This window comes from Puma concolor, chromosome F2, assembly GCF_028749965.1.
Source record: "Puma concolor isolate L17-30 chromosome F2, mPumCon1.1.hap2, whole genome shotgun sequence".
Taxonomy (NCBI): Eukaryota; Metazoa; Chordata; class Mammalia; order Carnivora; family Felidae; genus Puma; species Puma concolor.
The window spans coordinates 37,842,435-37,866,242 of NC_141684.1; the positions used below are offsets into that span (position 1 = coordinate 37,842,435).

Here is a 23,808-nt window from a genome sequence, read left to right on the forward strand (position 1 = left end):
ACTGACAGTGTGGAGCCTGCTTGGCATTCTTTCTCAAAAAAAAAAAAAAAAAAAAAAAGAAAGAAAGAAAGAAAAGAAATGTGACTAATCAACTATGTGACCTAGCTAAGGAGTTTTCTGGGCAGTGTTGAAGTACCTTCTGGCTTCTATCTGTTGCTTATATTAAAGTCTGAGAGGGGTGACAGAAGCGTAAGGAAGAACTGTTAGATGAACAGGAGCCATGACTGGCGAGTTTTGAACATTTCTAGCCTTCTAGAAGGCAAATGATGCTAAATTCAAGAAATGGTTTCTAGGCAAAGATAAAATCCAGGACATGACCAGGAAAGCTGGCTTTAGGGATGAAGCTCAGGATGTGGCTATAAAATCCTTTGTTAAGATCTCAGAAAAACCTAAACTGGTGTTTCAGCAAACTATTCAAACAACAGGGCTTCTAAGACACATAGGGGTGATGTCCCTCAGCGGTGTCACCAAATTCCAAAGCAGAGAAGGAATTATCTTGAAGAGATACATGATTTTGTCTACTGTAGCAAACCTCAGCAAGATTAGTAAGAGACCCACAAAGTTGTTTACTGAATTGTATTGGAAGAAACAAGGCCAATTTAGACCGAAAGAGATGAAGACAGTGCAAAACGGTAAAGAGGCCTGTGATTCTTCACAATTCTGATAGAAAGCAGGCTGAGAAAACTTTGAAGTGCAAACAAAGGTTACTTTTCATGGAAAGGGATGGATGACTCAGAGCTTTAGCCAAGAGTCCAAAGCCATGAGCCATGGACAATCATTCCTGAGCAGGAGTATGAACGATTACTAATTGAGAAACTTCTGAGTTATTGGTTGGATATTAGAATTTCTATGTACCAGGAACTTTGATGGGACTCCCTTTTTCTTCTTTTATGAATGGAGTGTCTATAGTAGTCAGCCTGTGCCCGTACCAATGTTGTACAGCATTGTACAGCAAGAGGTAACTAACAAAGTCCTCTTCTGTTAGCACTGTCTCCTTGGGCATGCTTATCTATTCCCACTGCTACCTAGGCACTGGTGATAGACCCAATTTTTACCTCCAGGCCAGAATATTCTCCTGAGATCCTGACCCTTATATTCAATTTGCCTACTCTACATGGTCACTTGGATGTCTTGTTAGAATGGGGAAAGGGAGGGGCGCCTGGGTGGCACAGTCGGTTAAGCGTCCGGCTTCAGCCAGGTCACGATCTCGCGGTCCGTGAGTTCGAGCCCCGCGTCAGGCTCTGGGCTGATGGCTCGGAGCCTGGAGCCTGTTTCTGATTCTGTGTCTCTCTCTCTTTCTGCCCCTCCCCCGTTCATGCTCTGTCTCTCTCTGTCCCAAAAATAAATAAAAACATTGAAAAAAAATTTTTTTAAAAAAGAATGGGGAAAGGGAAGGAAAGGAACCTTTGGTTATAGAGAACTGAGTTTGTAATTTACTAGTCACTCTATAATATTTCATGGGATAGTCACAAAAATCTCTTGATTTTGCAGAAGAGGAAGCTGAGCTCCAGGGAATTAAGAAACTTTTCCAGTCTGATATAGCTAACAAACCTTAGGAGTGAAATCCAGGCCTTCATAGCTTCAAATCTGTGTTTCTTCTAATAGATCATCCTTTCTGCCCTTCCAAGGAATCCAAAACTCAATGTGTCCAAAATGGATTTTAGAATCACTGTGTCGTGCTCTCATACCCTATTCCATCCTCTGTACCCTCAGTTCCTGTCTTCTTTCTACTCAGTTCCCTCTCTTGGCCCAACAGCAATACTACCAACTTGTCCCCTAAGTCTGAAGCCTCAGAGTCAAACTTGGCCCTTCCCTTTCATGACCAATAACCAAATCCTGGTGACTGTAACTCCCAAATAGCTTCCAAACAGATCACTTCCCGTGTAAACCTTCTCCTAGCACTTTAAAGATTTTGTTCCACTGTCTTCTAGCCTCTGGGATATCTAAAGAGAAGTTCATTGTTACTGTTTCCCCTACAGTTTTCCTCCAGCTAATCTTCAAGATTTTCTCTTTATCTTTGGTTTTTAATAGTTTATTTATGAGGTGCATGAGTGTGAGTTTCTTTGAAATGTCTGGAGTTTTCTGAGATTCTTTGGTCTGCAAATTTCTATCTTTCAGAAAACTTAGGACATTTTTAGATATTATTTTTTTCTTTTTCTTTCTGTGGTCCTGGGCTCTCACTTTCCTTGCATCCTTGGATTGCAATTCCTCATTTGTTAGACCTTTTGAAATTGTCCCACAGGTCCCTGCAGTTCTGCTTATTTTGTTTGAAATGTTCTCTCTCTCTTTCAGGCTGGATCATTTCTACTGATCTATCTTCAAGTTTACTGACGTTTTTCTTCTGTCATGTTGTATTATACTTCTATCACTGAATGACAAATTGCCACAAATGTAGCGGCTTAGAAGAACATACATTTACCATCACTCTGTCTGTGGGTCAGGATTCCAAGCAGAGAAGGATTCGCTTCCAAGTGCACGCAGGTTGTTGGCAGAATCTACTCCCCTGTGGCTACTGGATGAGGGCTCTGACTTACTAACAACTGGGACTGGCAACCACCTGCAGGTCGTGGAGGCTTTCCGCAGCTCCCTGCCCCATGGCCTCCTCAAAGGCAGGGACGACATGACAGTTTGCTTCTTTCAAGGCCAGCAGGAGCATATGTGTGTCTCTCTCTCTCCCCACAAAAGGGTCCAGTCCCTATTTTAGGGCTTTTATCTGATTAAATCATGTCCACACAAAGCTCTCTTTTGATTAATTAAAAATCAACTAATTTGGGACCTTAATTAATCTGTAAAATTACTTCACTTTTGCTATAGTTACTTTAAAGTCTATGTCTGGTAATTCTAACCTCTAGGTCACCGTAGTGTTGGCATCTGTTAACTATTTTTTCTTGATACTGAACTACATTTTCTTTCTTTTTTTGAGATTCCTGAGATCTGTCAAATAATTTTGGTTTATATTTTGGATACTGTAAATGTTCTGTGGTGGAGACTCTGGATTTCCTTATAATTGCTCCAGGGTTTAAAGGTTTTTGATTTTGTAAGTAATCAATCTGAAAACTCTCACACCTGGGCAAGTGGCAGCTCAGATTACTCCAGTTCTTTAAGCCCTGGGTACGGGCTGCTTTCAGTCTTCCCCATGCACATGTGGTTCAGCAGTCAGCTGACAGATGAGCCAAATTATCTTCCCACTTTCTGGCATTCCCCTTTCCAAAGGTTTCCTCCTCACTCCCTAGCAGCCTTGGTGGCCTGAGCTCTTTCCCCTGGTACCTTGAGCCAGAGAGATGATGGGCTACCCCTGTAATGAACCAACTGCAGTTGCCTTCAAGGCAAAGCCACAAAAAATAGGGAATTCACTCTGCAGATCACTTGCTCACGTTTTGAATACCCTCCAAAATCTGCCTGCCTTTGTTCAGTTTCCAGAGGTAGGAGTATTCGTGTTTTGCTCAGAATTTACAGCTATTATTCACAGAAGGATGAGTTTGGTAAACATTCACACCAAGCTATGACTTCTCCTCTGTCTTGGCTCAGTGCCTATCACCTCTGTCACTCTGGGCTCTGCAGCAAGGTCCACAGTACTCTCAGTTCGCATTCTCAATCTCCTCCAGGCTATCTTTTCAACCACACCACAGGGATCTTTCCAAGATGCAACTGTGATCCTGTGATCCTTCTAGTTAAAGCCCTCAAGTAGGCAAAAGTTGCCCATCACATACAGGTGTATCTCCTCAAAATGGATTGCCAGGCTCTTCGGAACATAATTTCTCCAAACGGGGGTGTACTGAAGCTGGCTCTACTCGTTTGTGAAAAAGAATTTCTGAACATTCAGGAATTTTGTGAGCTGGTCATTACATCACTGATAGCTTAAGATCGACTGTGCTGGGAATATTCACAACCTTCAAATTAGTCAGCCCTACATATTGGGGCTTCCCCATCAGCACCAAAGAGCCCATTCACCAACACACATCTCTTCAGTGGGGCACACAATTTCCACGCCTGAGTTATTCTGAACAAAAGCCGAATTCCCTGGAACATGATGTGCTAGTTATATATACACACTTCTCTCCCTGGTTCTGCCTCGTTTGTTTCCCCACTATTGTTCACCGGGCCAACGTCTACTCAACCTTCAAACCCAGCCTCTGCGGAAAGCCAACTCTGACCTCTTCCAATAGGTACTTTCTCCTGCCTTTGTGTCACCACTGCCGTAAGACAGCATCAAAGCTGGTTAACGTAGCTAACCAGCCCTCATGGGGCCCTCTCGAAGTCTCACACATATACTCTACACCGCAGTCAAATCAGCCCGGTTGTCCTTCCGCACCATGTTGTGTCATGCTGCTGCGGCTTTCACACATGCTGATTCCTTTATCTGGAACACCACCACCGCCCTCACTTCACTACCTAACTAACTCTAACTTCAACACGAAAATTCAATACAAATATGCCTTCCGCCAGGAAGCCTTGCCAGATTCTCATCCTCACGTGAGATCTGTAAACATTTTCTTTTGAGTTCCCTTGAAGACACTGTCCATATCCAGAAGCAATGGACTGTATTTTCTGAATCCCTCACTTTACTTCCTTATGGCTATTGTTTTAATTCATTTACCCATCATTTCTTCCTGTCTTGGACTAGCTCAAAATATCCTGATAGATACTGATTGTGGCTATAGAAATTTGCTTGCTTTTCTGACTCCCTCATTAGAGAGTAAGTTCTTTACAAAAAGGAACATATTTAATTACACACAATAGGTCACAACAAATTAACCTTTATTGATTAAAAATGAATGGGAGGGAAGGAGACTAAATCAGCAGCTAGAAAGAAATAATGGCAGAAAGGAGGGCTTGTGAGTGACCTAGTGGATGCCAGATAATTTGGATATTTAATAAATAATGGAGAGGCTATAAAGATTTTTGGACAGCAAATTATAATAATTAAAGCATTATTTAGCAATGCTTGAGATGTAGTCTGCAAGACAGATTGAAGTGGGACCAAGCTATAATTAAGAGACCATTTGGGGCGCCTGGGTGGCGCAGTCGGTTAAGCGTCCGACTTCAGCCAGGTCACGATCTCACCGTCTGTGAGTTCGAGCCCCGCGTCGGGCTCTGGGCTGATGGCTCAGAGCCTGGAGCCTGTTTCTGATTCTGTGTCTCCCTCTCTCTCTGCCCCTCCCCTGTTCATGCTCTGTCTCTCTCTGTCCCAAAAATAAATAAACGTTGAAAAAAAAAAAATTAAAAAAAAAAAAGAGACCATTTAAGAGAAACTTGGAATCATTCATTCGAGAATAAAGATAATTGTTATTGATAAATCACTGCACTTGCCACTCTTCTGTTAGTATTTGAAATTCCTTTTAGTTTATGTACAAATTTTTTCAGGGTTTCTACTTCTCTCTGCTTTAATAATCTATATCCCTCACTGTATTTTATTATCTTTTTTTTTTTTTTAATGTTCATTTACTTGTTTTGAGAGAAAGAGAGCATGGGTGAGTCGGAGGAGGGGCAGAGAGCGAGAGAGGAGAGAGAGTTCCAAGCAGGCTCCATGCTGTCACCTTAGGGCCTGGTGCGAGGCTCAATCTCACAAACTGCAAGATGGTGGTGACCTGAGCCGAAATCAAGGGCTGGATGCTTAAGTGAGTCACCTAGGCACCCCTATATCCCTCATTTAAAAAAGTTGAGACCTATATAAAAAATGTAATAAATTGGAAAATATCACCTTAATCTACCACTCAGATGCAACCACTGGCAACATTTTGACATATTTCCTTCCAGTATTTTCTGTGCATTTGTTCTTATATTGCTAAGATCATACTACATATATAGAAATTTATGTTCTGTTTATTGACTGATAGGATATGATAGTACTTCCTCTTTCTTTGTTAAAAGTTGAAGGCCCCATAATTGTTTATTATACAACTATATTAGCTTTTACTCAACTATTGCCTTAAAAGTAAATATTTTGGTTTTTAATTTTTTTGATACTGTAAATAAAATTGTGATAAATATTTGTGTGTGTGTGTGTGTGTGTTTAAGCCTTCATTTTAATCTGGATTATTTCTTGAGAGTAGATTACTAGTTGGGGATTTACTCCGTCGAAGGTTATGACCATTTTAATAGCTTGTCTGCTTCTTATCAAATTGCTTTCTAGAAAGGAAGTATTAATTTCATTTGCACCTTCTGAACAAACTTCAACATGCATGCCATGTGCCATACAACAGCTAAAGCAAACAGCTGAAAAATTTATCACTTTAAACAGTTTTGCTAACAGAATATTTCCTTGTCTCCCTAAGTGTGCTTTTCAATTTTTAAAACTGAGTGTGACAACAAGGAACATACTCTTTCTTTATATGTGTATGCGTATGCATTATAGAAATGGACATGGAAAGAATGGTAAGTGACTAAGAATTACAGTCTAGTTAATGAAATTGACAAGAGGCTGGACTTTCCATAAGACAGGTGGATACTCAAAACCTATTACTTTCCCTTTAGACAGGAGGAAAACAGTAAGATCTCACTCTAAAATATTTTTATATACAACCAGTGAACTGGAGAACTTTCTCTCTATACAGGCCCCGAAGAAGTCAAATAAACACATTTTACTATTATGTAGGGAGTACAGGTTGATTATATGTGTTAGATTTAAACAATTACCTGTAATTTCTCAATTTCAGAAACATTTTGCCAAGTTTTCAAGTGATAGAAATAGTATTGAGGTCAGAGTGAAACAACTGAATATCAAAGCCTTTAGTGTGTGGAGTTTTGTCAACTGAGAGACATTAAAGCAGGGCTGGTAAACCATGGCTTGTGGGCCAAATGTGGTGCACTGCCTATTTTTGTACAGCCTGTGAGCTAAAAATGGTTTTTACATTTTTAAATGGTCAGAAAAAAAATAGAAGAATACAATTTCGTGATGTGTGAAAATTATTGAAATTTAAATTTCATAGTCTATAAATGAAGGTTTATTGGAACACAGCCACAGTCTTTCATCATGGCTGCTTTTGTGCAGAGCGGAACAGCTGTTAGAGAGACAGGAAGGCCCTGAAAGCTGAAAATATGTACTACCAGGCCCTACACAGAGAAAGTTTGCCAATCTCTGCCTTGGAGTAATACAGGGTTTCTATTTTCTTCACTAAATCTGCCTGCTTTAATGAGTTTGTCCCAGATGCTCTGCTGCTCTTCAAAAGTCAATTCTGAACCTTGTTATAGTTTGCATTTTAAAATATCTGCTATTTTTCATGAGCTTATGAAACTTTCTATCGTGTCCATTTTGGAGCAATAGCCCATTTTCACCTAGAGAGATGGCTTGATTACTAAATTAAGTCCCTGGTAGTTGGAATTCTGCAATTCTAAAAAATGCCTCATCTATAAATTATGCATGTTTTGAGGGTAAAAGCAAATGCAATTCCTTACACACAAGGTAGAGGTACATCTATTTCAAGTTTAATTAGCCTACAGTGCTCTCTATTAACCAGGAAAGGAAGTTAACTTGAACAGTCTATACACAAATCCTACTGGTTGACAGGTGTCCCTATATTCAGTTTGGCTACATTACACAAAGCTTCTCTTGACTCTAAGCTGCCCATATTCTGGGGAAAGGGTCCATAAACTCACACCTACAGTCCTTAGATTCAACTTCATATAATGGGAAGCACTTTTTTGAAGACAGATCTCTTGCTGGTTATTGTTCTCAGCCAACTTGACCTGAAGTCTACTGAATTGGGATATTTAAGGGCCCTTTGTGGTGGCATATAGGATTGTGCAGCTGAATATGCTCAACTATTCCCTAGGAATTAGTTTTGTTCTTCCTGTGTTTGTTTAGGCAAGCAACTGTTGCGGGATATCCAGCATTTTAAGTGATTCTGCCTCAGAGCATGTGTTAGAAACTATAAGGAGAGTTTACAACTTTTCAGTTTTAAAGTCAGCTTTGGATTTCTGGAATTGGTTGTGTCCATGTTTCTTCCCATCCTGTTGGGACTTACTGTTGTTAGCAACCTCCTGTGTGGTTCTAAGATATGCTGACCTCTTTGAAACCTTTCCAGGTGTCATTGCCACTTTCTTGATCTCTGCAATATAAGCTACATTGTTTAGTGGAGTTAAGTTCTATGAACTTTGGAAATCCTCCCTGAGACTATGAATTGACTAACACCCAAGGTAGCATAAACATGTAGACACAAATGTTCCTAAAACCAAGCCTGCTGGGCAATGCAGGATATGACGTGGAGTCTGGAAAAAGGAACAGTTTGCTCACTTGCAAGTCTATGACTACCTCCAGGTGCAGTTTGAAGCTAAATGGCTAGTTTTGCTGATCCTCAGATGTAACCTCTCATTAGAACACAACAGAATTTGCAATTGTGGATATAAGGAATTCCACGAAGACCCTCTGGGCCCATTAAGACTTCTGGCTTCAGAGGGTCCTAAAACACACTTCCTGCAACCTACGGAGCTTTGTAAGGAGGCATTGTTGTTGTTGATTTTTAACAAAGTTGATCTAAGTTTTAGCCTGAAGATTATAATGACTGTAGCTCAGTAAAATTTGTATTCAGAGGATGCAGTTACATATTAAAAAGGAAAAAAAAAAGTTTTAATAGATATTTGTCTTATTTCCAGTTTGTCATAAAAAGGTTCTTATTGTTTTTGGTAATACCCTTAAGACTTTGCAAGGGATTTACTTGGACTAAGAATCCCATATTAGTCTAGCTGTAAATATGGAGTATTAGACTAGTGATTTCTCAGCCTATCTCTTGAAACCTCACAGCTTGGCTATGCTAGCAGACAAATCATGCAGCCCAAACCGAGGGCTGGACAATGTTGTAGAAATAACACTATCAAAAGATACGGGATTCAGTCCCAACCAGACGACAGCTTAACATTTCTCTGTCGCCTTATCTATAACATACGCATAACAAATAATACAAACCACACATGGATATTGTGAAAACAAAACTAGTAACAAATATGAAAAGACCTTGAAAACATGCAAAAGGATATAAATAGGAAGGTGTAGGGCTGGCAGACACCGCATGTCTCTTAACATGAAGACTCCTGTTCGTCCACACCCCTGAGCCAGCTGCTCTTATGATCACCCTTCTTATCCTGGCTCCAGTATCCCAGAATCTTGAGGGTCACCAAGGACCATGGTGGTCTGTGCATCTTACAACGGACTGGGAGGGGAGGTAAGCTTCCTCCACTTTGCTTTCTGTGGGCTGAGGCCCGAGCCTGTGTGGGCGTAGGTGCGGTGGCCACAGGTGCAGGGCAGGGCTGTGCCTTCCCAGAGGTTTCTCCTGTCCCTACCAGCTCACTGATGAAAATGCAACTACTGTGGAAACTTTTAAAATACCTAAAAGGCTATACAACAAGTCTTAACATGGGTTGCCTCAGAGTCGTTGGGATTATGGGTGTTTTTTGGTTTTGTCCACATATCTGTATGTTCTCCCCTTTGCAATTAGTTAATAAAAAAAACCAAAAACGATATTTTTAAACAAACAAACAAACTGGCCTTTAGGTTACGAAGGGCAAACAAGTAAACAATAACTCTAACCTGGAAGTTTCTCGAGAGAAACATGAGAAAACAAGGGTATGCTATTCACTTTAAAAACAGGAGTACAACATTCACCTCATCTGGGAAATTTTTGTTAAGATTTTCTATTAAAAAAGGATTTATGTGGTTTTTTAATAAAATAAATATTCTTAAATAAGACTGTAATTTAGCTATCTTTCCAAAATTTGTACTAGTAGTGTGACAATAATGAAAGAGCAATAAGAAATCAGAATCTAGCTACTGGGAGGAAAAAAAAAGAAAAAAGAAAGAAAGAAAAAAAAAAAGCAAGAGGAACCCTGAGGGCATAACATATTGTGAAGCTGGTCTATAGACCAGATGGGAAAACTTGTTCTCTAATCTAATGACTTTCTTTTAATCACAAGCAGTAGTTTCCTTATTACCCAGAGTTTTAGAAATACATTATTGAGATGATTTCCTAGGATTTCTTTTACTCATTTAAGACCACTTCTTTGTATTTAATTCATCCTCATATTATCCCTGCAGGGCATATCCCTCTAATTATTCCCATCTAAACTGACAGGAAAATGGAATTATACTACTTGGAAAACAGACATCCTTTGGTATGTCTTTTCTCAGTGCCCCCGTGGTCACAGGTTGTAAGCTGTCCTTGGAGGGCAAGGACTGTGACTTCCCTGTCTTTGAATTCCCAGGGCCCAGTGGAAGCCTGGCAGAGAATGTACACAGTAAAAATAGGAATAAATGCATAAATAATGATAGGCAACGTGTAATGCTTATAGTATCTCAAGTACTATTCTAGTGCCTTTATGCACAGCAACTCATTTAGTCCTCCCAACCCTATAAAACAGGTACTATCATCGTTCCCATCTTCTGTATGAAAAAACTGAGGCACAGAAAGTAAAGCAAGGTGACGCAGAGCCAGGATCAAAGCCTGTGAACTCTGGCTCCAGAGTCCAACCTCATCATCACCACACCATGCTGCACCCCCCCGCCCCCCTCCGCCACCTGTGCTGAACAGGAGAATGTCCCCTTCCAAGAGAAGCATGGTTGCGCCGTGCTCCCATCTCTAAACCTTTCTGGGTTTGTGTCAGATGCGGCTACACCGTGTGGTTCCTTGGGAGACTTTGAAAGAGAAATAACTGGACACAGGCACACACATGCAGAATAAATGAATCCCCAGCCTTAACAATTGCTGTGCTTGCAAGGCTGTTTCTCAGATACCTGTGGGGATTTGTGAGAGCGCCAGCTGTACTGGTGACTACGGAGACTCGCCAGCAGAATATTTTCATCAGTATCCACCTGGCCAAACCGCAGTGTCTCCTGTGTGTCATTACAGATCACAAAATGGCTGAAGACCAACTCCTCTACCTCAGGGCATTTGTTCTGAAAGAAAAAGAATACGAAAGCCAACGTGCATCAGATTAATTGCAAGATGTTTGGCAGCTGTCTGCCCGGTGGCGATTGTTACAACACAGAAACACTAAAAGATCTGTTGTCATTAGCTCTGGTATACAAAGTATTCTATACTTCCAGGATAAGCACAAAAAATACCTTAAAGAGATCTTAAATGTTCCAAGAATATGTTTTGATTTATACTCCTGCAAAATAAATCATACACACAGAAGAGTAAAAGAACAATGAGATCCCTCAAACTTTTAACATTTTAAAACGAATTAACATGCTACAAAGAATGCTGTACTGAGTAGTGCACGTTTTTGAGCAGAGTACTGGAGGCTAGAATTACCATGTTCCTGGCCTTCTAAACTCGACAATCAAGACCAATTACCAAAGCCACAGTTTGTACCCTACAGAAAGCAAGGATCATTTAGGTAATACATCCCCAGATCCCTTAAGGGGGAGGGTGGATATGTGTGTGCAAATCTGCTCAGGGAGAGATGTAAATAAAACCATAACTTTCCTTCCATTGTTAAAAGGCTGAACACACAAAACAGATCAACTCCAGAATCCGTGTAAGCCAAGCTGCAGTTTTCAAGAGCAATCACGTTAGTTGAAAAACAGTTGTTGGTGTCTGTTTCAGCTAATAGTCATCAATCAGCTCACGTCTTCCATTAATCTGCTGAGGCTCAACAAATTAGTAATATGTTCCTGTGTTGACACCTTCCCTCTCAACTTAATGGTGTCTCCACTGGTTGCTGTTATATCAAAAGACGGGCAGAGTGATGGAGCATTTCTGTGCTTACTCATTTATCACTCTGGTTAGGTTATGGCTTAAAAAACAATAAACACACTTTTGGCAAATGAAAAGAATAGTTGGATAGATGCTCAAGTTGAGAATGCAAGAAAAAAATCTTAATTAGCCCATCAATTTGTGGACAGTGGGAGGTAATGGTCATAGATGCTTCCCCAGTTGGCTCCTATTTCCTGGTTGTGGAGTTAAAAGTCACGATGTCACACTTGGTCACTTGCCATTTTCCCAAGGGGAGAGAGAGTCAAAGGGGACACATCACTCATGAACGTAGTGATTTAAGTGACTATGAGACCTAGAGCAAAGGAGTCTAAGGATGAAAGTAACTGGAATCCGGCCTTGATCAAGACGCAACCTAGAACCTCTTCAAGAACAGGTATGTTCAGAGGTAGAATCCACTCCTGGTCAACAAGGCCCCCTAAGTGGGTGGGCAGTGCCTTCTGGCTGCAGTTGATGGAGAGGTCCTAACACCTCACTCTTCCAAATACCCCTGAGGACTTCTCACTCTGTCATCCATCTATTCTCACCAATCTCCCTGCTCTCAAGGAGCAGGACCTTGCTTGACAGTCACATGAATCACAATAAAGAGTCTCGGGTTAAGAGAGACCAAAGCAATTATAACCCACAATTATCTGTTGTCTACCATACTCTCTGCTGTGGCTTTTAATCATGAGCTATGATTTCAAAGCTTGGCTACCAGTGGTGTTTAAAAGTCCTGCCTGGGGCGCCTGGGTGGCTCAGTCGGTTGAGCGTCCGACTTCGGCTCAGGTCATGATCTCACGGTCCGTGAGTTCGAGCCCCACGTCGGGCTCTGTGCTGACAGCTCGGAGCCTGGAGCCTGCTTCAGATTCTGTGTCTCCCTCTCTCTCTGACCCTCCCCCGTTCATGCTCTGTCTCTGTCTCAAAAATAAATAAACATTAAAAAAAAAAATTAAAAAAAAAATAAAAGTCCTGCCTGATCTGGCCCCTTCCGCATCTTGAGCCACTCTCTACTTGCTTGCTACACTCCAGGCCTGCGAGCGCTTTCCAGCTCCTCCAACACTACGTTGGCCCCCTTTCAAGTTGTTCACCCGTCAAACTCCTTCCTGCCTCAGTGCCTTTCCCTTGCTTGGACCTCTTTTCCTTTGCGCTTGACTAACTTCTTTCGACTCAGCTTTCAGGTTCCTGTTTTCAGGTTACTTCTGAGTAGTCTTCTGGGACACCCCCAGACCAGGTCATGTCCATCTATTTTATGATCACATAATACTGTACTGTTTCACTTTCCCTACTGGGACTAAGCAATTATTTGTTTGACTTCGGGTTCACTCTTGCTTCCATCATTAGAATCTATGCTGCATAAGGGCAGGAATCAGGTCTGTGTTATTTACAGTTTTATCTCTAGTACTCAGCATAATGCCTGACACATAAGTACTCGATAAACACTTATGAAACAAACACATGAGTAAATTTAATTTTTAAAATTATAAATGAATACATGTTCACAGTAGAAAAGTCAGAAAATACAAAAGTACAGATTTTTTTTAAGCCTCTAATTTTACACTCAAACAACTGCTGTTAATATTTTAGTGGATTTTCTTCTAGCAATTTTTCCTCTTTGGAGTGTCATGCCTATTTCTATTCTAGTCAATACTATCTAATCCTATTTATATGCCTTACATATTTAAAGGTTTATAAACCTTTAATCAAACTGGAGTCATAGTGTATAATTATTTTGGTGAGATTTTTCCATTTAGCACTATATAATCAACATAAACTGCTCTCCTTATAAACATTTTTCTCTCCTTTAGGTCTAAGAGTACAAACATGAAGAAAGGGATAGGATTCTAAACTCCCACTTAGGTAGATATCCTGAGATTGAAAGTCAGTTTTCATAATGAATTGGGATCAATCCACTGGTAACTCAGAGGTTAAGTTACCAGATGCGGCTTGAGTAGAAAAAAAAAATCATATTACTTTCCTCATCTCTAAAAACTGACCTTTAATAAATGATGACTGTTTTAGAAAAATGTAAATGGAAGAACACAAGGGGGTTGTTTACATTTTTCTACAGAATACTCAAAGTCTTCAGGGAACTATTTCTCTACTGTCCCTTCATCTGTGGAGTTCATTACAACTGTAATAAGTTTAAGTATTTCTTGGAGTGTCTTAAATTCTAGTATATTATAGAACAGTTCGTACACATTTTATATGACATCATTATTGTCTAAATCTCAGGATGCTCACTCAGATTTGTAATTAAAGATGACTTATTTACATTTAAGATTTGTGCTGGAGTGCTGTACAGGCATTTGCAACTAAAACAGAGACAGACATCATTCTGGTGTAAGATAAGATACATGAGCATAACTTTCATTTTTAAATAAAAATGTCATTTTGTCCAATTGTGTAATATGGCATAGAAATATAAAGCAAACTGCAAGTGGCATTTGGGTCCTTAATCTGGTTTTACAAAACATTAATCATTTACCAAAGAGAAAAAACAAACAAACAACCTACAGCCAGAGAAATCAGACACTGATGAAGGCTTCTGTTAATCTTGAACTTGTGACCTAAAGGTGAAAGGCCAAATTGTTTCATGCTTCAACTGTCTGGTCCATCCACACTGGATACAAATGACTTGTCTCAGATATGAATCTGATAAAAGTATGTGGCAAATTCAAATAACTCACCTTTCTTATTAAATTCATATCTCTCATTGGCAATAATGAGACTGTATCTGAGCATTATACACACAGCAGAATCCAAGCTTGGGAAATTAAGCTCCCCCACTAAGGGAATAAACCACATTCAGAATTTCTTAGAAACAATGAACTTAATAACCTTCTATAAACCCATTTCAACGTCAAATGTCCTATAATTTCAAAGTGGTGCATTTTTGTATTTACTTTAGAATACACAGGGTTAGATGCCTACCACATTAAAACTTGGTGGCAAGTACCCTTGACATGGGAGGAAACAAGAAAATTACAGCAACAATTACAGAAGTATATCCTCTTGTGGCTCATGTTAACATTGCCAAATCCCTGTATAAATCAGAATCAACTATTCATAGAATGTACCTGTCAGCAATATGCTACGTGACATATGGCTCTACTTAATCAAATATACAATTCCATTTTAAAAAAAACTCAGAATATTCCTTCAAGGCACTGTGTTAGCCAGTCAGTCATTCACACTCTGATGTGGTTTAAAACATTTAAATATTTATGCACCGTATTTTATTTATATGTATAGCTATGTCTAAGAGAATATTTTTACCCTGGAAGAAAACTGATATTTCTGAAGGCCATTTTGCAGTAGTTGCCACACATGAGTCCTCTAATAATGGCCCTGATACCAAGACAAAAATGTCCTGGGTTTAAATGCTCTATCAATGACTCCTTTATATTTTCTAGGTTTGTTTTTTATTAAATGCATTGTTCAAAATATGACAAAAAACAGAAATTGGAGCCATGGAGGTTTTTTTCACATCACTATTCGAACCAGCTGCAAAGATTTAGATCACACTAGCTCTTATTTTACGCATGTCCTCTGCAACAAGAAAACCATGGAATGCCCTTAAAAAAGAATTTTAAAATGCAAAACAGATGTGTTATCTTCTTTCCCTTTGCTATTGTAGTGCCATGTTAGGTAATTAATTCCTTAGTCTTATATAGGTCTTCATGCATATAAAGAACAGAGTTTATTCCCACAAAAATTCTTAAGTTAGCGAACTCAAAGCCCCCCTCTCCCGCCCCCCTCTCTACATGAGGTCAGTGCAGGATGAAGGGCCATCTCTCCTGGGGAGTCAGCTCTGCACAAATGCAGGTAGCATATGCAAAATGTGGGGGAAATGTCTCAGCTTAGATAGCAACACAAACTTTATGGAAAAACAATATTATACTGACAATCGGCAAGGAAGTAGAAATGATTTGTTCTTATATTGCCGAGCACATTATTATACAAACATTCTGTGAAATTATTTTCATGCTAGTGGCACAGGCAGGTTCCTCATTTTAAATATGCTGTTCAGCAGAGACTTATGCTTCATCCCCTGTTTGGATATGGCTACTTTCTGGCAAGAGGTAAAAGTACAAAACATTACCGATCAAGAGTCTTTAACTGATTGAAAAATGGCAGGATAGTAGGGGAAAAGACTAAGACTCTTTGGGCTTACGTATTTCTTCTCACTGCTTTTTCTCTTTGAAATGCTCACTATCAGAAAGGTTCACACAGGTTCTTCATTTCTGCAACGGATGCTTAGACAATTTGATACATAACTAAGTTGAAGCTTTGGCAAAGGAAAGCCGTAATACTTGGAAAAAATTTCTGGGAATATGTTACTTTCCACACAGATGTGGTACATTAGTCACAAAAATGTGGGCATGATCTCCTATGCATGTGTAGAGAACCCATACTCTCCAAAGCTTTGAAAAATAACATGCATCACTTTGCCAAAACAGAGAAAACCCCAAATATTATGGTGCCCATCAAATTCTTCATTCTCTCCCATTTTTGTTTGTGCTTAACTTACTATTAGAAGTGGTAACACAGAGCGCCTAGTAAAAGATCACACGCAGACACACTGTAAACCGTTGTAGGCTGTGCATACCTGTTGCCAAGCTTGTACTGCAGTGTTGAGAGAATGAACTACATGTTGCCCAAAGTTTACAAATATAGAGTCCACGATGACGGTGCAGTCAAGCAGCTTCTCTGCTGCATCATGGGCAACAGCAATCTGCCCGAAGATGCTGAAGGGTTTCACCACGCTTTGCATTGTGACATTTCTGCACTCCAGAAGTTTACAGTCGGCTTGAGCTGAGAACCGGATCTCCTGACAGACAGAACTATTGTTCCATTGTCGAAGATACAGGTGTGGCTCTTTGAAGGCAATAATCATGTATTCAAGTTCAGAGGGCACATTTTTATCAGAAATAAACGGCTGTAGGTATTGCGGTGGAGCTGTTGAGAAAACAAACAAGAAAAACAGCAATTGAGATGAGCCAATATTTTACGGAAACAAAGAGATGACATTTAAATTATGTACTCTTTGGTGACTGAATTCTTTATTTGCTGTATAATAAATGCTAAGATTCTCTTGAAGGCATTGTAATATATGAACTACAATGAACCTTCAATATTTGCAAACAAAACTGTCTCGTTCAATCAGCATGTCTCAAACATATTGTCCAAGGTTTACATTCACTATCACAGACAAAAATTTTATCACAGAAGACAACAAATAAAATGAGAAGGAGGTAATTATCTAAGGAAGAGTTTCATGAAATGCTCTGTATCTATCAACCAAATCTCAAAAACAAAAATACGACTCAAAGAGAGTTAGAAAAAGCAGGTTAAATTCCTTTTTTTTTTTTTTTTTTTGCTGAAAAGGCAAGATGCTTAACAGCAGCTGTGTTTCGTTTGAATCTGATTTTTTGAATCTGATTTGTTTTCCTTTTCCATTACACGTAGGTTGAAAACCTGAATCAAAATGTTCTAACTAGGAATGGTCTGGTATAAACTTTTAGGCATAATTATTCATGTAACATTAGCAAATTTATAAAAGGCCACTTACAGTGTGTGGGAAAATTTAATCTTCCACCTTACCAACTTGTAAAATTGACAGTCCTTTCAATTACTGGAGGGTTTGCCCATGTTTTGTAGAATGTATTCATGCTTTTGCAATCAGGTAATAACAAATACTTCTGGAATCTACCCATCATTAATGTAATGGCTCAGGACATAGAATAGGAACAGATGTATTTCTTTCAAAAAGATTCTAATTGGAATAACAGTAAAACCTGCAATTTTTGGTAACTTCCTTGAAAATTCTCATTAGGAAGCACGCAAAATCATGTCAGTTCAATACTACTGGCAATCTATACAACAGGGCCACATGATGGTTTAACATCATATGAAATAAGTAACAGGTACACCTGTTACATGAAATCAATGTCAGAATAATCTTGCCAGTGTCATGAGGGGAAATGAATGCCCCTTCTAAAAATTGCCACACGGGTGGCAGTCAGTAGTGAGGGAGGTTTGGGTAGTGGAAGGGATTAGCAATCACAGTGCTCTGAAACATCACTAATCCTGTAATTTACAGAATGAAAATCCATCCACGACTTTTTACTTCCTGAAAAGAAAATAAGTTCTCTGGGTAAAAATTGATGAATTGTGTCTTGAGAACACTCAAGAAAAACAGTATTAAGTGGATGTTATTCTGATGCTAAAGTAAAGAGTACCTGTGCCTAGTTGGTCAAGGTGATGACAAAGATGGAACTCCAGGTGGGCAAACTGGAAGGAAATGCAAAGAGATGGGACAAACCATGGGGTAAAACAGGAGTCGACTCTGGTACAGGCAGCTAGGGCTGTTGGAGTTACAAGTTGGTCACAAGTGCTTTGAGAACCAGATTCACTTGCAGAGCTGTGGGAAGTAAGTAATAAAAGAAGATCAATAACCTAGATTTCCCAGTACCATATATGTAAAATGTCTTTCTATAAGGGTTTCCAAAGCTAGCACTCGTAATCCTATAGTTAATATGTTATCATCAAATGTCAAATGTTCCGTATTTACCCACATAACCTATTTGTGCTTAAACATTAATTTCATGCTGATTATTGTCTATAAGTTATTATTTGAAAAATTTCAAAGGATTCCTCAAACTCCAGGTCATGTTGACCTACCTCCAACCCAATTTTCTTCCATCCACATCGCACATAGTTTATGGACAACTTGGTCTTCATTAGTTTAAGACCAACACAATTTGGAGCATGACTCTGCTGTTCAAAAACCCACTACTGTCGGTGTCACCATAAATGTTTCACTTTGTTTTACTTCTTCAGATTGTCCATATCCATATTGCTATGGGTTAGTCAATATGCTTTATTGAACACCCACTAATTACTAGGAGCTATAAAATTATGACCATGTCCAGAAGAACAAGGGCCCGTGGACAATTATACTGCATGGGTCCTCTCTTCACTTTCCCATCCTCCTAACACCATTTTAAACAAGTAAAATCAGATTAAAAGGAATAGTGAATGCATCTGTAGGAGGGAAGAGTTTGTACATGCTGGCTTCTGGTGTATGTGTGAAACATGCCGCCTAGCTGCCTTGCCTCAGGGCTAGCAGAGGCATGAGAACTGAGGATTGGGATGGGGCAAGGGACATTCTGGTAAATGTGGATCACTGAATGGATGCCGCCCCATTCTCTCTCATCCTTGTCCACCCTCTTCTTTCCAAACCAGACATTTGTTCTACAGCTATCATAGCCTGGCTTCCAAGTCCATGAGGAACCTAAAGGAGAAACACTGTGATTTACAGTATCCTAGGGAGAACTAGGAGAGGAAAACTAAGGAAATAAATCCTTGGTTTTCAAAGAACTCACCGTCTAACTGGTGATATAAAATATGTAGACATTTAGAAACATTATCAAATAGAACAACCACCCAGGAACAGGAAAGTCAGAGTGCTGCCAGAGTAGAAACATGAGAGGAACTCAGAATGGCGTGAGGTGCATCATGTGAGATTCTCAGGGTGTGAATCTTCAGCTAAGTGTTGGAAGAGGTTGTGAAAATGAAAGCTAGGAGCATTCCAACACATTTACTGGGTATTTAACTTTAAAAGGTTTATAGTTACGTAGTGGTATTTACTGCAATGTAAGTAAATCTCCAGTGTCTACAAGGAAAACACAAACTCTGAGGCAGTTTGTTATTGATTAAATGCTATGTCCAAGAAATGCATCTAAGTATATTCTGAAACTTCTATAAATGGGCATACTAATCCAAACTGCCTTCTAGGAATTTATTTGTGGTGTTACAAATAACAGATTTCATTCGCTAGGTAAAATTAAAACTTGTATTTAATCAGAAGGAGCAAAGTGTATTAGCTGTACATGTGTTTTACACATTTGAACTACTTTCAGAAGTTGTTAGAAATAAGGTATAATGTTAGTCAAAATATTATTAAAAATCCAGGCAAGAGTTCTATGAGATCAGTTTTAAAATAGTGAGTACACAATTTGAGGTGTTTATCTGAAACGCTCTTCTTGCCAACTACAATTTTTGATACTCTTGAGATTTTCCAAGATTTATTTTCCTATCTTGAGAGTGGCAGATACTATATATAACATGTTGAAAAAGGCTGCTAAAACATGAGTATGTGCTACAATTATTAACAAATTGATTAATTTTTTACTTTCTTCTAAATTGATATACACATAAATTTTTAAAGAGATAATTTTTTAGGCTTATATAGCAACTCCTAACATACTCAAGTAGTTAGTAATATTCCTTTAATCTTAAAATCCTGACTAAAATGGTTGCTGAGCTAATCTACATTTAAAAATTCAGACTTACTAAAAAATTGGAGTCATATCAAAATTAAAATTTCTTAAACAAAATTAACATGGTATACGCAATCTGAATATACTTTACATGTATTTTGAATCAGTAAAATTATAGTTTTTCCACACTCAATTTGATCATTGTCATTACTATAAAAGTAGCCTATGTATGTCTACTTCTTACACAAGGATTAAAAAGATCTCAACATTTGGGGTGCCTGGGTGACTCAGTTGGTTAAGTGTCTGACTTCAGCTCAGGTCATGATCTCACGATTCATGAGTTCAAGGCTCGCGTTGGACTCTGTGCTGACAGCTCAGAGCCTGGAGCCTGCTTTGAATTCTGTGACTCCCTCGCTCTCTGCCGCTCCCCCGCTCACTCTCGGTCTCTCAAAAAATAAATAAACGTTAAAAAAATTAAAAAATCGATCTCAACAGTCATATATGAGAGTAATGACCCTCTTAGGGGACATTAGGAGCAGCTGTATTTGTATAATCGCCTTAATTAGGTACAATGAACTTTGATCCAATTATCAAAAGGAAAAACATAATTTATGAGATGTGTAATCAGCAGAAATAGGAAAGTAAAAATGGTGATTCCTAGGAGTAACACCTCTCAAACAGGAATACACAGAACTCAAGATTCAGTAGTTAGTTGAAATGTCTCTAAGATCCTAATGGAAACCCAACTTTTTAGAATAGTGGAAATATTCTAAAAAGTGGAAAGTATGGCAAGAGTTTTACATACCCACATCTTCATTTTAGCCAAAAGGTTACTTATCAACTGGAAGGGTAACTTATAGAGGGGTATCACTTTTTAAACAAGGAATATTTTAGTAAGTCTGTGTCCTGATTGATCCATACGCATTGCTCGGACCAAGGCATAGTCCTTAAAGATTCACCCCTGGATGCCATTCTGGGGTAAACCCCTAGAGCAGTGCAGGTACTCAACAATGATCTGACTCAACTGACGAAGGCTTGAGCTTTTCTCTGGATCCCTCTGTAGTAAGAAGAGTTTCATAATATAGCAAAATACAGCAGAGAGATTAAGCAGAGAACAACTGGGTGAGAGAACTTGTGAACATGCCTGCACTTCTATCATTGATACTACAACCTTGGACAAGTTATATCACCACCTGGCTAAATCTCAGTTTTTTTCATTTGTAAAATGGGTACAGTAATTGAATGACTGAGTATCAAAGGAGATCCTGTATACGAAATGTTCAGTGTAATATCTAACACTCCTTAACAGAAAAAAAAAATTCTATTTCTAGTTGGCAAACAGGGTACCATACTGGTTACTCAGTTTAACGTTAACTATTGATGATTACTTTTAGCTCCCAAAAAGGGTCTTACAATATCACATTGACATTCATCTCAATGTGGCATGGTCTCCCAACACTAGTTCACCTAAACTCTCTCCTGCCTCCTGCAAAATACTGCTCTGTCTATCCTGGGAGAGAGCTACATGGTTAAGAGAAGACAAGGGAAGGTGTGTGTGTCTCTGCATCAAGTTCTCTCTACCCCTTAGAATCATCATTTTTAAAATGTTTTAATTATAACCCAAGGTAAAAAATACACTTTTATTATACTCTAGTATACAGATAAAATGGGCAGAGGGGGACAGGTAGGTTTATTAAAAATAAAAAATATATATAACATAAATATACTATTATATATTATAGAACAATATATATTATGAATACATTATAAATATACTATTATATGTAACATATTGACTATTTTAACCAAGTATACAGTTTAGTGGAATTAAGTACATTTGCATTATTGTGCAATACCATTCTACTCTGTCTCTATAAATTTGCTACTCTTGGTATCTCGCATATGTGAAATTATTCAATATTTGTCCTTTTCACACCAATATTTTTTGTTTTATTAAAAAAATTTAGGCTGCAACCTGTTAAATTGATTTCATGAGCCACTAAATGGGTTGTAATCCATGGCTTACAAAACAGGCTTAAACAGGCCCTCAGGTAAAGGACTCCTTTGTATCTGACATTAAAAAGAGAAAGAGAATCTTCCACAGTTCAGAGAATAAGCACCATGACATAGATATTTCTGTGTCATGTTAACATCATCAGCCTCGGAACTTTAGGTGAACACTGAATACTATGGGGAATGTGTTAAGGGGAAAAGGATTACCTAGCAAAAGACCAACTCCCTGTTGTTATATAAAGTTCAATCACCAACTCAAAGGAAATAGTAAAAGGCTTCAAAAAGACACCTGGGGAAAAATACAAGCATCCCTCCCCCCCCTCGCCCCGCCCCAGGAGAGAAGGCTAAACATACGTTCTGCCTTACAAAGAACGTTTGGTTTACACCTAAATGGTTTATGAAAGTCAAAAGATGTTTTAAAATGGTACTCAACAAATTTAGGTATATCTAAAAGTGCATATCCAAGTAGCCAAATGGAAAGGAACAGAATCTGGAGGCCATGGGCATCTTCTGCCAGAGAAAATTCAACTGGTGGAGAGGAAAGAAACAATCCAGAGAGCTGATCATCACGATGCTCTTTCTCTAATTTCTTCACTGTCTATGCAACAATCAAAGCTTTGGAAAATGAAGAGCCTCTCCTCTTCAAAAAACAAACAAACAAACAAACAAACAAACAGCTGCTGATCATTGTCTCAAAGATTACCAAATATGAGGAGACTGTGGCCTCTTTTATGAGAAAAGTGGGAGTAGGAGAAAATATTTTGTTTCGGCACAACCAAAGATGAAAGTACTCCAAAAATCTCACCCGAGTTTCAATTTTTCATTGCATGGAGAGAGAGCCACACACTCTTAAGCCACTTTTTTTCCTAAGCTGCCTTCTTCCATTAACCAGCATTTTGGGGGTGGGGATAAAAAGTCCTGATAAGCAATATGCTTTCACATGTTCTAATGTTGTCAGAAAATGACCATGCAATATGTACAACAAACCACCAAAGACTTGGCACAGGTGAAGAGAGTTTAGCATTATCATCAAACAACTGGTAATAAAGTTAACTGGACATATATATCAAGATCTGCACAGTGATTACTGTGCTACATGATAATTACCTGTAATTTGTGTGACTTGACATAGTCACATACTTCTGGAATTAGTTATTGGAGTGAAGGTAAGAGGGGGAAACAAATTAGACAGCTGTTCTGGTCCATCAGAAGACATCTAATTGATTCCAAACCCAGGGAACATAGCAGAGTGGTCCAAAGCCTGAGAACTGGGCCCACCATTCTGCTTCCCTTTTTTTCCTTCGAGGGACAGTCACTTGGGTAAGAAACTGTAAATTCCAAATACAGTGTGTAGTTACTGGCTACTTTGTTTGTTCTCTAGATCCACTTTCTACACCATTCCTCATCCTCTTCTCTGCCACTGGACTCTATCAACAAGCTGCTTTGTCCTCTGGCTTGTTCTTTGGTTCAGCCGGCAGGAGGTGCCCATAGGAGATTAGAAGGAGAGAGGAGAGTGGGCTGAGGCAGGTATTTCCCTTTATCCTTCAGGCCTTAGAATGGGAAGGTTCCCCAGGATTCCTAGCCCCAGGATGCTGTACCATCGCTTAATCCTGCCCACAGTTTTGATGTTACTCTACTTCAAATGCTACCTTTGGAAAAGCATAATCATTACCAATCATTCATTTTCATATGATCAAGCAAACCACTGGTTAAAAAGGTGGTGGGATATAATTATTACAAATCCACAGGCAATGAATTAAAGAGAATCTACCTGTATGGGATAAACAGACAAAGGCTTAAGAGACTGGCTCTTTTGTCTC

General features: G+C 39.0%; 1 protein-coding gene across 7 annotated transcripts in view; it reads right to left on the reverse strand.

Annotated features, from left to right (window-relative positions):
* Positions 1-23,808, reverse strand: part of VPS13B (vacuolar protein sorting 13 homolog B) — an 822,593-nt gene that overhangs the window by 75,401 nt on the left and 723,384 nt on the right. For all 7 annotated transcript variants that reach the window (XM_086696045.1, XM_086696043.1, XM_086696044.1 and 4 more), the window contains 3 exons: positions 17,933-18,114; positions 16,300-16,649; positions 10,724-10,885 (listed from right to left, as the gene is read on the reverse strand). In XM_086696045.1, coding sequence (XP_086552171.1) covers positions 10,724-10,885; positions 16,300-16,649; positions 17,933-18,114 — 694 coding nt within the window. The remainder of the gene's footprint in view (positions 1-10,723; positions 10,886-16,299; positions 16,650-17,932; positions 18,115-23,808) is intronic.